The sequence below is a fragment of the Typopeltis vanoorti genome, chromosome 15 (genome assembly GCF_054136105.1).
Source record: "Typopeltis vanoorti isolate ZY-2024b chromosome 15, IOZ_Tvanoo_1.0, whole genome shotgun sequence".
Lineage (NCBI taxonomy): Eukaryota > Metazoa > Arthropoda > Arachnida > Uropygi > Thelyphonidae > Typopeltis > Typopeltis vanoorti.
This window is the reverse complement of record NC_143563.1, coordinates 64,628,317-64,641,043: the sequence shown is the minus strand read 5'-3', so window position 1 is coordinate 64,641,043 and position 12,727 is coordinate 64,628,317. Positions and strand designations below refer to the sequence as shown.

Here is a 12,727-nt window from a genome sequence, read left to right as displayed (position 1 = left end):
AATATTAGAGGCATTCAAAGAGCACTCTGGTTTTAAGAGACTCATAGATAAGAGACAAAATAAAAGAAGGGTTTCCTCTAAAGCAGTGGTTCTCAGCTTTCATGACCTACTTTTCACTGTTAGTATAATAAAAATGAAATTCTGTTTAAATATATAGCATAAATAAAATAGTTTATATTTTAATTAAATTCACACAGAACGATTGCATTTATTATATAAAATCTGTATGCAAAGTGGAAAAAAAAAATGTAAACACATTGTTTGAATTACCAAACAAGTTTTAAATCATCTTCCAAATTCAAATTCAGGGAATTACTGGAGCCAAAGAACCTGGAAAACCTTTTTTAAGAATATGAAGAATATTTAGAATTACATTTATTTCTGTTTTCATGTAAAAATAATAATATTGCTTACCTAGTGGATAGACTGAACTTGTTTTTCTGCATCCAGTTGCTTGATAATGGAAACTGTCAAAGAAAGTGCAGATTGAAGATAGTCTTCCATATTAGCCTATTTCTGTGCTTGTTTTTATTTTGCAGCAAACTTCAAAACGCTATCACACATTTACAAGTTGTAGCTATATAGTTATATGCAATTATGAACAGAAGGGTTTTCATTATTTTGTTTTTACGTTTCAGTTACTTAACAATATTTACTTGTGTGTAATGAAATATTGCATTATGATAATATTCACAGAAGCAGAATGGCAACACATCTGAAATATTTCCATGACTCAATATTGTTTTATTTATGCTATATATTTAAACAGAATTTCATTTTTATTATACTAACAGTGAAAAGTAGGTCATGATTCATAGATTGAAAACCACTGCTTTAAAGGATGGTGTAATGAAATTGAGACTATCAGGAAGATTATGAAAACTGATTACAATTAAACTCTTTCCAGAAGAATTATTATTATTATCACTATCCAGGCCTCCATGGAGAGTCAAAAAACTCATCGTGGGAGGTCGTTTTTAGGAAACAAAGTTTATCATACCACTCCTTGAACCCACTGACCGTTCCCGCTCCAATGCATTCCAAGGTTTAACCACCCTCCACGCAAAGAAACTACTCCTCACCCTCTTGCACACAGTCTCCTTTCATTACTTCCAGGGATGGCCGCTTGTCATCGCTCCTTCCCACCATTCCACCAAGTGAAAGAACTCTCCAATGTCTATCCTGTAACTGCCTCTCAACAGTTTAAAAGTCTCAATCATATCACCTCTCCTTCTTCTATCCACCAAACTCTGCCGTCCACATTCCCTCAGTATCCTCATAACTCATATTGTACAGTCTTGAAACCATCTTTGTTATCTGCCTCTGTACCCTTTCCACAGTCAATTTATCCCCTTCAAATCCTGGGGACCAAATCTGAGAACAACAGTCTAAGTGTGGTCTAATCAGGGTCTTATACAACAGAATGATAACTCTCATCTCTGCAGGTCAGTGTCCTTCTCAGTATTGCAGCAATCCTCTGAGTTACCCTCACCACCTTTGATGATTGATAGCTTTCTAATGATTTATAGCTTTCTATCAATCATTACCCCCCACCCCAGATCTCTTCTCTCCCCTACCTCCTCCAGTACAGCTCCTCCCATCGATGGATCCCAAATCTCAAGACTTTACATTTTGCTGCATTGAACCAACACCCGAAGAATTGAGCATAAAGATCTAAAAGAGATGCTAAACAAATATTAATATGGGGATTATTAATTTTTATCGCTATTTTGCCTATTTTTCTTTATGAATACCTCTTAATACAGGGATATGAGTTTTCAGAAGTTTCCATAAGAATTGAGAAATGAGAAAAATAGTTCAAACATGTTAAACATAAACCATAGCAGACAGGAAATTATTACTAAACTATGAAGTAGTGAAATAACATCTGAGGCATTGCTGTAGAGGCTATCTTAGTACCGACTGTATCAAAGCAAAATGCAACAACTGCAGCAGCACTGAACATGTTAAGGAGTGCACAGAAAATTCAGGGCAAAAAAATCAAAGTACATACGAATGTACGTACAATGGTAGAAACTGCCACCCAACTACCCCTCTGCATATTAAAGAGCAGATTTGTGGATTATAAAACCTTTTACCCACCAGCAATACTTATGTACAAGTGTATAATCTTTTGGAGGATGGATTCATATAAACTATACTTGAGAAGATGAATGACATATGGGATGTGAGAGTGATAACTGACACAGGCCTGAGTTCAGATAGTGCACAGTGTTCATAATGCATATTGCACACTTCTGCAATGTGCATTATGAACACAAATAAAAATATGGTACTTTATAAAGGATTAATTAGACCAAACATGAACCACTATGCATGCAAATTTGATTGCCTAATTTTCACTGTGTAGGATTGTCATTAAAGGCTAGATAACTGGAAGGTGATCTCCACATAGTTCTTTAAGAAACCAAAGCAAACCAAAGATGTAGGATTGTCATTAAAGGCTAGATAACTGGAAGGTGATCTCCACATAGTTCTTTAAGAAATGCAGAGAACAGACCAGGGCTTCTGACCTAACATCTAATCCTAGTCCTTATCTTCTCATGGTGCAACCCATTACTAGGTATCTTCCTGAATATTGAATGAACAAAGATGGGTTGGCAATTATGGATTTAGCCAACCAAATTGTATTCCTATTGGCTTAAAGCAAAATGATGACACAACACAATGAAATTTCATGTTAGCTGAGACATTGCAGAGAAAAACAAAGCCCCACTGTTTTCATCAGAGAACTAAGGTAAACAGCAAAAAGTTGGCTGCTGGAACAAGCTTAAACTTGACGTTAGCAGAAAAGTCAAGATCGGTGCCATACATAAGAACTATGTAAAAGAAGTGGAACTGGCAGAAAAATTAAAGTACCATATCAAGATAACACAAGAGTATACAAGGTGTTATATTCAGGGAATAATGATGACAGTGAAAAGAAAGAGTAACTATAATCTTCAACTCCAAACATGAAGGTAATCTTGAATGGGAGGCAGTATTAATTAGAGGAAATGTAGGAAAACATCAAAATGGAGATGCCTATGAGCTCTCAGAGGGTTCTACTGAAGAAGAAGAAGTGGAAGAATTTTTTGAGTCATTAGAGAAGGCAGCTGACAAAGGAAAAGTTGGTCCTTGTTGGAGATATAACTAGCAGAACAGGAAATGAATATAGAAATCTTTTGGGAAAATATAGAGAAAAGAGCAAAGCTAATACTGATGGAGAGAACTTACTGGATTTCTGTTCAGACATGGGCTAATCATTACCAACACCATAATCCAACATAAAGATATGCACAAATTCACATGGACAGAAGAAATAGAAAATGCTCATTGGCTATGTTATTGTAGATAGTGAAAGCTTCAAGACACAAGAGTATACAGGAATTTGAAATAGGAATGGATCACCATTTAGTTTTCAGCAAGATACGAGGGTGGTCTGAAAAGTTCTCAGCCTTGACCATAGATGGCAACACTATTGGCAAGATTTTTTTTTTCTAAGTTGGTACAAGCATTCATATGAAATTGCAAGTCATTCTATCAAGTAGTTTGTTTTATACAGCTGTCTGAAGCAAAAGTGTTGTTTGTATCCCCTTGAAATGGATAAAATTGAGTATCGTGCGATTATAAAATTCTTTCTAAAAGAAGGTTTAATGCCAAAAGAAATTCATCCAAAGTTCATAAAAGTTTATGGGCAATCTTCTCCTTCGCTTTTGACAATTAAGAAATGGGCTGCTGAGTTTAAACATGGCCGTACCAGCCTTGAAGATGATCCAAGCGTGAAGGATGTCCAAAAAGTGTAACAATGCAAGATATCATTGATTGAGTGCACGATATGTTATTGGATGACCAGCAAGTCAAAGTGGGTGAAATTGCTGATACTATAGACATTTCAAAAGAACGTGTAAGATATATATTTTGCATGAAGAATTGCAAATGAAAAAGCTTTGCGCAAGATGGATCCCGCATTTACTCACAGCAGATAAAAAACGCACTCGCATGAAAATCACTGAACAGTGCTTTTAGCATTTTAAAAAGAATAAAACTGATTTTGTGCATTGATTTATTACTATGGATGAGACCTGGATTCACCATTACACACCAGAATCCAAAGAGCAGTCAAAACAGTGGGCAGAAGCCAGTTGTTCAGCACCAAAGAAGACAAAGTCAGTTCCATCAGCAGGAAAAGTCATGGCATCAGTGTTTTGGGATGAGCATTTTGTTTATTAATTATCTTGAAAAGGGTAAAACAATAACAGGGGAATATTATTACGATCTTTTAACCAGACTAGATGAAAAAATTCGTGAGAAAAGATCTGGTTTGCAGAAGAAAAAATCATCTTTCATCAGGACAATGCACCTGCCCACAAAGGTGTTTTGGCAATGGGAAAATTAAGGGATCTGCACTATGAATTGTTGGAACATCCACCCTATTCCTCAGATTTGGCTCCCTCTGACCTCTGTCTCTTTCCAAAACTAAAACTCTTCCTCGCTGGTCAGCATTTTTCTTCAAATCAAGAGGCGATTGCATCTGTAGAGGGATATTTTGCAGATCTTACTGAGTACTACTACAGGGATGGGATAATGGCACTGGAGCATCACTGGAATAAATCTATTAGTCTTAAGGTAGATTATGTTGAAAAATAAAAATAATTTTGAAATTATAAATTCGTTTTTTCATTGTTAGGCCAAGAACTTTTTAGACCACCCTTGTAAAAACAAATATTATATTGAAAAGAAAAATATGTAAGAAAGTTTTAAAAAGAATCAGAGTTGAGCGGCTTTCAGAGATGAACTGTAGACTCAGGTATACAAATATTACTGGAGAAAAAATGAAGGAGTTTGAAAATGATAATCAAACTTTGGAGACTACATATGGCTGGAAATGCATGTGGCAAAGTTGTCTGTAAGGAGTGAAAAATCAGAGCTCCATAATGGACTCAAGAAGTTAAAAAAGAGTCATGGAAAAGAAGAAATCATGTCAGAAGTTCTTAGCAAGTCAGTCAACATGAAATACAGAAAAAAATTCAAGAAAAGAAAGCACTGTGTAAAAGATGTGTCATGGGAAGACTTCGTAAAAGTATAGAAGTATCAGGATAGCACGTTCTGGAGATTATTGAAAAGCATAGAAATGGAGCAAAGAGTATGGTAAAAGGAATCATCATCATATCAAGGATTTAGGCCTGTTCTGGCCTTAGAAGTCATCGTTTAAGAGGACGTCCTGGTTTTCTTTTTCCTAATGGCTTGTACTTTAAGGCTTGTTTTGGTAATCTTTCTGTTTTTATTCTTTGAACGTGTTCCATCCATTTATGTTTATATTTTTTCTATTACTGGTTCTTGGTTTAATTCTTTCATAATTTGTTCGTTTCTTTTGTGATCAAATAGGTTATACTTTGCAGTTTTTCTCATAAACTTCATTTCTGCTGTGTTTTTGTTTTATTGTCCAGATTTTGCTTCTATACATTAAGACTGGTAGAGCTAATGTATTGTACACTTTTAGTCTGGTTTGTTTTTGAACTAGGTTTGGTTTAAATATAGAGTTAATTACACCTATTATTTTTAAATATTTTGCAAATTTTACGTTTATATCTTTCTCATTTTCATATGTGATCATATGAGGTGAACTGAAAATTAAAGATAAGTATCCTAGATGTGTGGAGATATGCAGCAATGAATGTCAATAATTCTTGCTTATACAAGAGAAAACCCAAGATGCTATTGCATGCTATGAAATGATTTACAAGGTTTGAAATAACTGTGGTAGTACAGACTATAAACATGCACTAGCACAGATTGTGTATATAATTACATACCAGTGGCAGCCCGTACATAAGTGTTGCGACACTGCAGCACCCCCAAGGAAAAAATGAAAATTTTGTCTGTGTTTATAAATATAATAACAATGCTTACAACATTATATAAATGCAATACAACATGATAAAGGTTTCAGCTTATGTTTCGACAGTGATTAAATAGTTAATAATTGGAATTGTTCGTTTAACGCTTTAGATTACGAAACAAATTATCAGTGTCGGAATTATCACGTTCGACCAATCACACCCAGACTCGCCAAAATTCGTTTGTGCTTGCGATTGCACATTAAGATGACTCGTTAATGCAATAGTTGTTTAATTGGTGCATTCTAAAGCACTGCCTTTCTTACGAAGAACAACCAAGACCAATTTTTTCCACTCTTCGGGGGCATACCCTGATTTCCAGGGGTGAATGCTGGTCTTGAAATTCCCGCTTGCCCTTGTTATCATTCAGAGAGTGAGAGGTGTAATTGAAGTCTGATTAGCAGAATAATGAATTACTGACCATTTAAAACTATATAGTTAGAAATTTATGTGCATTTAATCATACAAATACAACATTTATTTTACAAATGATATTCTGTCTTTTTCAATTTAGCTACTTGAATACAAATTCTACCGTACGGGTCTTTTTTTATAAACTGGTAAATAACGTCATCATAAAAAGTTGGTTGTAGCTTAATTTTCCCAAGCAACACGCAACCTTGTAAAGGCTGGCTGAAGCTCGCTGGCTAGAACTACTTTGACTGCATATGGCCTTATGTTTAAGACGATGTGAAGAGAGCAGAAATGTTTATGCGTGCGCATGAAATCATAGTGCTTCAGTGAGCACCTGGAAGCTCCTACAACCGAGCAAGCCAAGGTAGCTTTGACTAGACGAGCAAGCATCGATGTTCGATACACAACGCAAAGCTCAATTATTGCCGTGCAAGCTTAAGACATCTTCTGTATACAAAAATAAAATAAAAGCCGAAATGAAATGCTTATAAATGCATGCATTTATTAACAAATAAATATTACTTCTTTCTCAATTAATGAGCTTGTGCAGCAAGCATGGAGAATTCGCCCCTGCTGATCTCCATATTTCATTACATAGCTTATGCATTTCTTTTACAACTGATTCTCTCCCATATTTCAGCATCTCACCTATTATGTTGTCATCTCCAGGACTCTTGTGGTTCTTGAGATGTTTTATAGCCTTATTCACCTCCTCTTCCAAGATGTCATTTTTAAAGATCTTTGCTGGTGGAAAGATTGCTTTTAGCTCTTTGATCACTTCTGTTGCAGTATTATTTAGTTGATTTTTATATAGTTCGCTGCAAGAAGTCGTTACAGATCCGAAAGATCATTTTTTGAGTCAGCCATGGCTAAGAAGAATTCTCCTAACCTGAACAAATATGGTTGCACTAATTTTCCCAAAATATGGGAGACTTATCTTAAGAGCAACTCCCACATAGCTGTAAATTTTTTTTTTTACAACATTAAAGAGCACCAAATTAGGACTTTAGATCTTTTGTCCATTACAGTTGTATTGTTTCACTTACTCACTGTTGTGTATACATGCTGTGTTGTGCTCTGAAGATGCTGATTTGAAATTCAGCGAAAGATGAGCAAGCTAATAAATCATCTTTTTTTATTTATTTTTAAAGAAAATAGTTCATTGGGTGTTGTTAATACCATTAAAAATAAGTCATGAATGTGATACTGTTTGTATTAGTTAATTATAATTATATATGCCTATATATATATTCACATACTCGATAAGATACTAAGTCAACTTTCATTTCCCAAGCGCTTTCTTTTCATAAGCAGAACCTGTTTAGCTTTACTTATCCTTTGAAAAAAACATATCATATTTAATCACCATTCAACTTATGCAGAAACCTTCAGAATGAATTAACTGTATAAGTCAAGGACTTACTGTACACATGGAAGGTGACAAAATGTTACATAATAGTGCTGGTTGTGGGGGCAGATGATTAAGGAGAAAGACTGAATCTATTAACAAGTTTCTTGAAAAACTTGAGTTGCATTCATTGAGAAAACCAGTATTGTGAAGCTGTATCAAAGTACAGAAGTAGATGGGATGAACAAAGAATACAATTCCAAACATATTGAATAAGTTGATTCAATATGTTTGGAATTGTATTATGTATGGATGCTGACCAACGACTACTCATGTTATTACATGATTAGAGGAAAGTGGAAGAATGGTAGCTGCCAATTGGTGAATTGCAGTAGAATTTGGAATGAAGGCCCTCCTTTACATAAGGATTGTTATCTGGTCAGAGAACAAGTGTTTGGACTGGGAAAATAGATGCAGTAATCAAACAATGGAAAAGAGGTGTAGAAATCTCAGAGGTTATTCCAAGTAGCACCAATATAGTACCATAGGATATGATGTCAAGAATAGTAAACAGGGAGGAGATTCACCAGTAGAAAAAGAAACATGGATAAGTTTATGGTCAGAGTTGCCAAGAGGAAAGCAAACAGCTATGGTGTATTTAGAAGGAGAGCTAGTTAAGAAAATATGAAGTGTTGGAAAAATGAGGAGGACTGTCTGGAATTCTGGTTGACAGGTTAACAATCTGCATGGGCTACCCTTCCAGCTGGATCTGTGAAATTTGAGAAATGGAACCTATTTGAGTTATGAGTATTTAAATCTCCTAGAAATATAATCTCACATGTTGAATATTGATAATTAGACTGTATGAAATCCACTTTTAAAGAGATAAATAATAAAATCATAGTTGTCTGGATTAGGACAGGAATGTCTATAGAATTTCGATAATGATGTATTTGGGATAGCTGAGGTGAACTTTGAATAAGCTCATTATCACCTGATGACAATTTCTCCAAAAATGGCAAATGGCCAGTACACCATCATTCACACTGCTGGCTTTTCTTGTATATATAGCTTGTTTTTAATTTTTATTTGTTCTTACTTTTTTTTTTATGATTCATAGTTTCGTAACGTCCTTTGTCTTTTAATTCATTTCATTCCTGCCATTTCGTAATTCCATGCACATGTAATTGGGCTTTATCTTCAATTTTATACTAATTTTTGGCTCAATTTTAAAAAACTAATTTTTATATACTGAAATCATCTCTATCTCCAAGTAATCCAGGTATGTTCAAATTTTTACTCTTTCTGATACATTTAAATTTCCATTAATGATAATTTAAATACCAAATAAAACATGAATATGTTGCCTATTATTGGTATTTTAAGGACAGCTCCATTGTATTTTGTAAGCCTAGCTAATTATACTTCTTTATCTAACTACATGAAATATTTTAAATGTTTTTTTTTTATGTATATTGATATTTTTATAATTCTTATTGTATCCAATTCACAAAATAAAACTCAAATATTGACAATCAGCAAGGTCTTCCCATAATTTTTGTAGATATGCACAAACATCTACAAAAATTATAAATTTATATATGCATAAGTTTATTAAATTCCTATTTAATAAACTTATGCATATATAATTAATCTAACAGATAAGCTTAGGCGTTGCTGGTTATTCGTGACTTATTTTTCACGGTATTAACAACACCACAAACACTTTTATCAACAAGGATGTTTTATTAACGCTAATATTTCGCTGATTTTCAACTCAGCATCATCAGAGCACAACACACATGTAAACGCGACAGTGAGTGAGTGAAACAATAGAAATATTAGCGTTAATAAAACATCCTTGTTGATAAAAGTGTTTGTGGTGTTGTTAATACCGTGAAAAATAAGTCATGAATTATGCATATATAAGTTTATAAACTTTTAACAACTTTCAACGTTTAAAAACTTACAACAAGGAAGGATGGTGAGGAAATTTATAAGTGTTGTGTTTCCTATTGGTTTGCCAGTAAAAGGATCACTGCAGTAGCAGACATTATCAGTGCACTGTAAGGTGTCATAATTGCCTGTTGCAGTACAATGTTCCTGTGGTGCAACCATCCAATCAGAATCTTTCCTACTTTTTTTCTGTTGCATCATGTATCTGGAACATGCTGGAAAGGCAAAAAAATGTTTGTATTACATAAGGAATACTCTAGACAGACAATTTATCATTAGTGATACTACTGCACTAGGAATGGTTTCATTAACAACTGCAAATGCTATTATGTATAATATACTCAAATATACAGTACATACTGCTGTCAAAAAAGTGTGCTTAAGAACTAGATTGTTTAGAATTAAAGCAGAAGCAGCTCACCCACAAAGTCAGCATACCATGTATATTTGCTGGCAAGTTTATCTACTTTTTAAGAGGAAGGAACCACAATTTCTAAAAGTTAAAATACTTCCAAGCCATGTGAAATAGAAAATGTAGTGAGTTAACAAATGAGAAAATGTCCATAGCATCCTTAATAGAATTTGAATCAAAGGAAATGTGAATGATCTCCTTTCTAATCAAAGTGGCACATGCATCTGAATACATGACATATTCTCTATATTGAGAACAATTATATGCAGGCACCTCCAGGAATTCCAAGGATCCCTATAGAGAGAGGACCCATTTTAGTTGCTCATTCCTAAATCTGATTCTCAAATTTAAATATCTGTTATCTTGAACACATCACCAAATATGCACTCAGAACATTTAATGATAACCCATTACACACACATCATGAGAACCTTATAAGCTCCCTAACTGAATTCTTAGCTTCTAGTAATGCCCCAAGTTCTACCCCTGCCTAAACTCTCTCCACCCATTATAACTTCCAGGTGTCTGTCTTCATTGACTATAAGCAGAAAATTCTGATTAATATAATACTCTGTCTGCAATGTTCTCATTCCAAAATGCATAAATTTACACATTCATTTTCATTTACCATATAACCAGCCTATTCAGCCTGGTTATATGAGCAAGGATTCAGGATCAGCTATGTCCTTTATCACCCTCCCTAACTTAGCATCATCAGCAAATTACTAGATATCACCCTCTATACCATCTCCAATATCATTAATATATAAGTTAAATGACAGTGACCTAAGTAGAGAATCTTATAATATCACTTATATGCATCACCATCTTTCTTTTAGACAGCACCTTCATTCATCACTTTCTGATACATGTCAGTGAGTCCTCCTCTCCTAAGTCACAAGTTTATTTTGCATACCCATCCCGATAATTGTGCATAACAACCTCCCATGTGAAATCCTGTCAAATACCTTGAAAAAATCCAGACATATCATGATATATCTATTCCCCTTATCAAACCCTGCTTTGTCACTGTATTATCACTAAAAAAGATCACTAAAAAAACAGTGTTGTACTACCTTACCCCAGTCCTGAAGATGCTTTCAGGCGCAAACTTTGTTTGCTCACACTTGGATAAAGGATTAAACTAAATTTATTATAATCACTAAAAAAAAGACTTACTTTTAACAAACCTTGCTGTCCACTACAAAGGATCTGTTGTTCATCCACCTTTGGATGCGATCCCTAACCAGCCTCTTCAGTACCTTGATGACCATGCTAGTGATAGATACTTTGCTCTGCTTTCACTCATTAGGCATCATGCATGTATCGAAACTCAATGTAAACAACTGAGTCAGGGAATGCTGTTAATGCTCTTGCATGTTCCTTTGGCACTCATGCTGATATCCTATCCAAGTCTGACTGCTTTACTGAACTAAGCTCATGTAATAGCTTTAAATAGCTCTAACCCCATCTATCTCTATTCTTTTATTTTCTTTAGACATCCAGAAAGTTATATAACTCCAAACGAGAGGACTTAAGTCCTGTAATACAAAAATGCCATGTGTGGAAAAGTTGTTAGAGAGAAAAAAAAGGAATTTGTTGATGTGTTTGCATGGAGGCTGTTCCAAAAGCAGAAGTTATATATAATAAAGTAGAAGGATGACAAATTGGCTTGATAAGTTTTGAGCTGACTGTATATGAGTGTGGACCAACAGCTGCTCAAGTTCATGTGTGAGAGGAAAGTAGAGAAATAGTGGTGGCTACATCATCAGAAATACTTATAGGAAAGACATGATGCAACAACAGAATGTCTCTGGGGTCAGTTAGAGAGAGAGTCATCTATTAAGTGATTAACTGAATAGCTCTCTCCTGAATACAATCAAGCATCCTGAAGAAGATTTCTGGTGTAACTCCTCAACATGTCAGAACGATCATGAAGGTTATTTTCTTGATCATAAATTAGTAAATAATAATATTTTTTGGTTTACTGATCAAGTGTTGATCAATTTTATTAACTGAACCAACTAGTTTCGCCACACTTATCTGTTGGCATCTTCAGGGCTTACATAAAGGTTTAAACAATCTCACAATTATGCGTAACTGTAAAAAACTGACTAGAATAATTACAAATAAAATAGTATCGAACGTGAGTGAAACATGTATCGCGTGTACAAGATCAGCTAGCTGTTGCTGAGGAACTTTCTGTAGTTTGTATTAAAGTTCATTTCTTCCGTTTTTAAGGTTCTGATTAGGGTTTTCCATATCTCTGGGAGTATTAGGCCTTGATTTCTGTTAAGGTTGACAGTAGAACGGGCGATTGTGGCTGCCTCTTTGAAAATTCTTGAATGGTAATCTTCCTCTATGTAAGGGGAACAGCTTTTGTCTCACTCGATGACATGGTTAGTTGTAGAGAAACGAGACGATAGGCCAGAAATGTCCTGTCTGTTGTTTTTGACATAGCCAATGTGCTCCTTTTGCCTGATTTCGAGGCTTCTTGAAGTCTGTCAGATGTAACTAGGGCCACATGAGCATGGAATATTATAAACTCCAGCATATTTGTAGAAAGGATGGTTGTCTTTTGGAGATCTTAGTAGTTTACTAATAGATTCTATTGGTTTGAATGTTACTCTTATTTTATGTTGTTTGAGGAGATTGGCGAGCTTGTTGGAGATGCCACTTACAAACGGAACTAGTCTT

General features: G+C 34.7%; 1 protein-coding gene across 1 annotated transcript in view; it reads right to left on the bottom strand.

Annotated features, from left to right (window-relative positions):
* The window catches only part of LOC150098825 (thyroglobulin-like), a 64,157-nt gene that overhangs the window by 13,319 nt on the left and 38,111 nt on the right, over positions 1-12,727 (bottom strand). Inside the window, exon 5 of the mRNA XM_090404703.1 lies at positions 9,633-9,833. Within this exon, the coding sequence (XP_090260829.1) occupies positions 9,633-9,833 (201 nt within the window). The remainder of the gene's footprint in view (positions 1-9,632; positions 9,834-12,727) is intronic.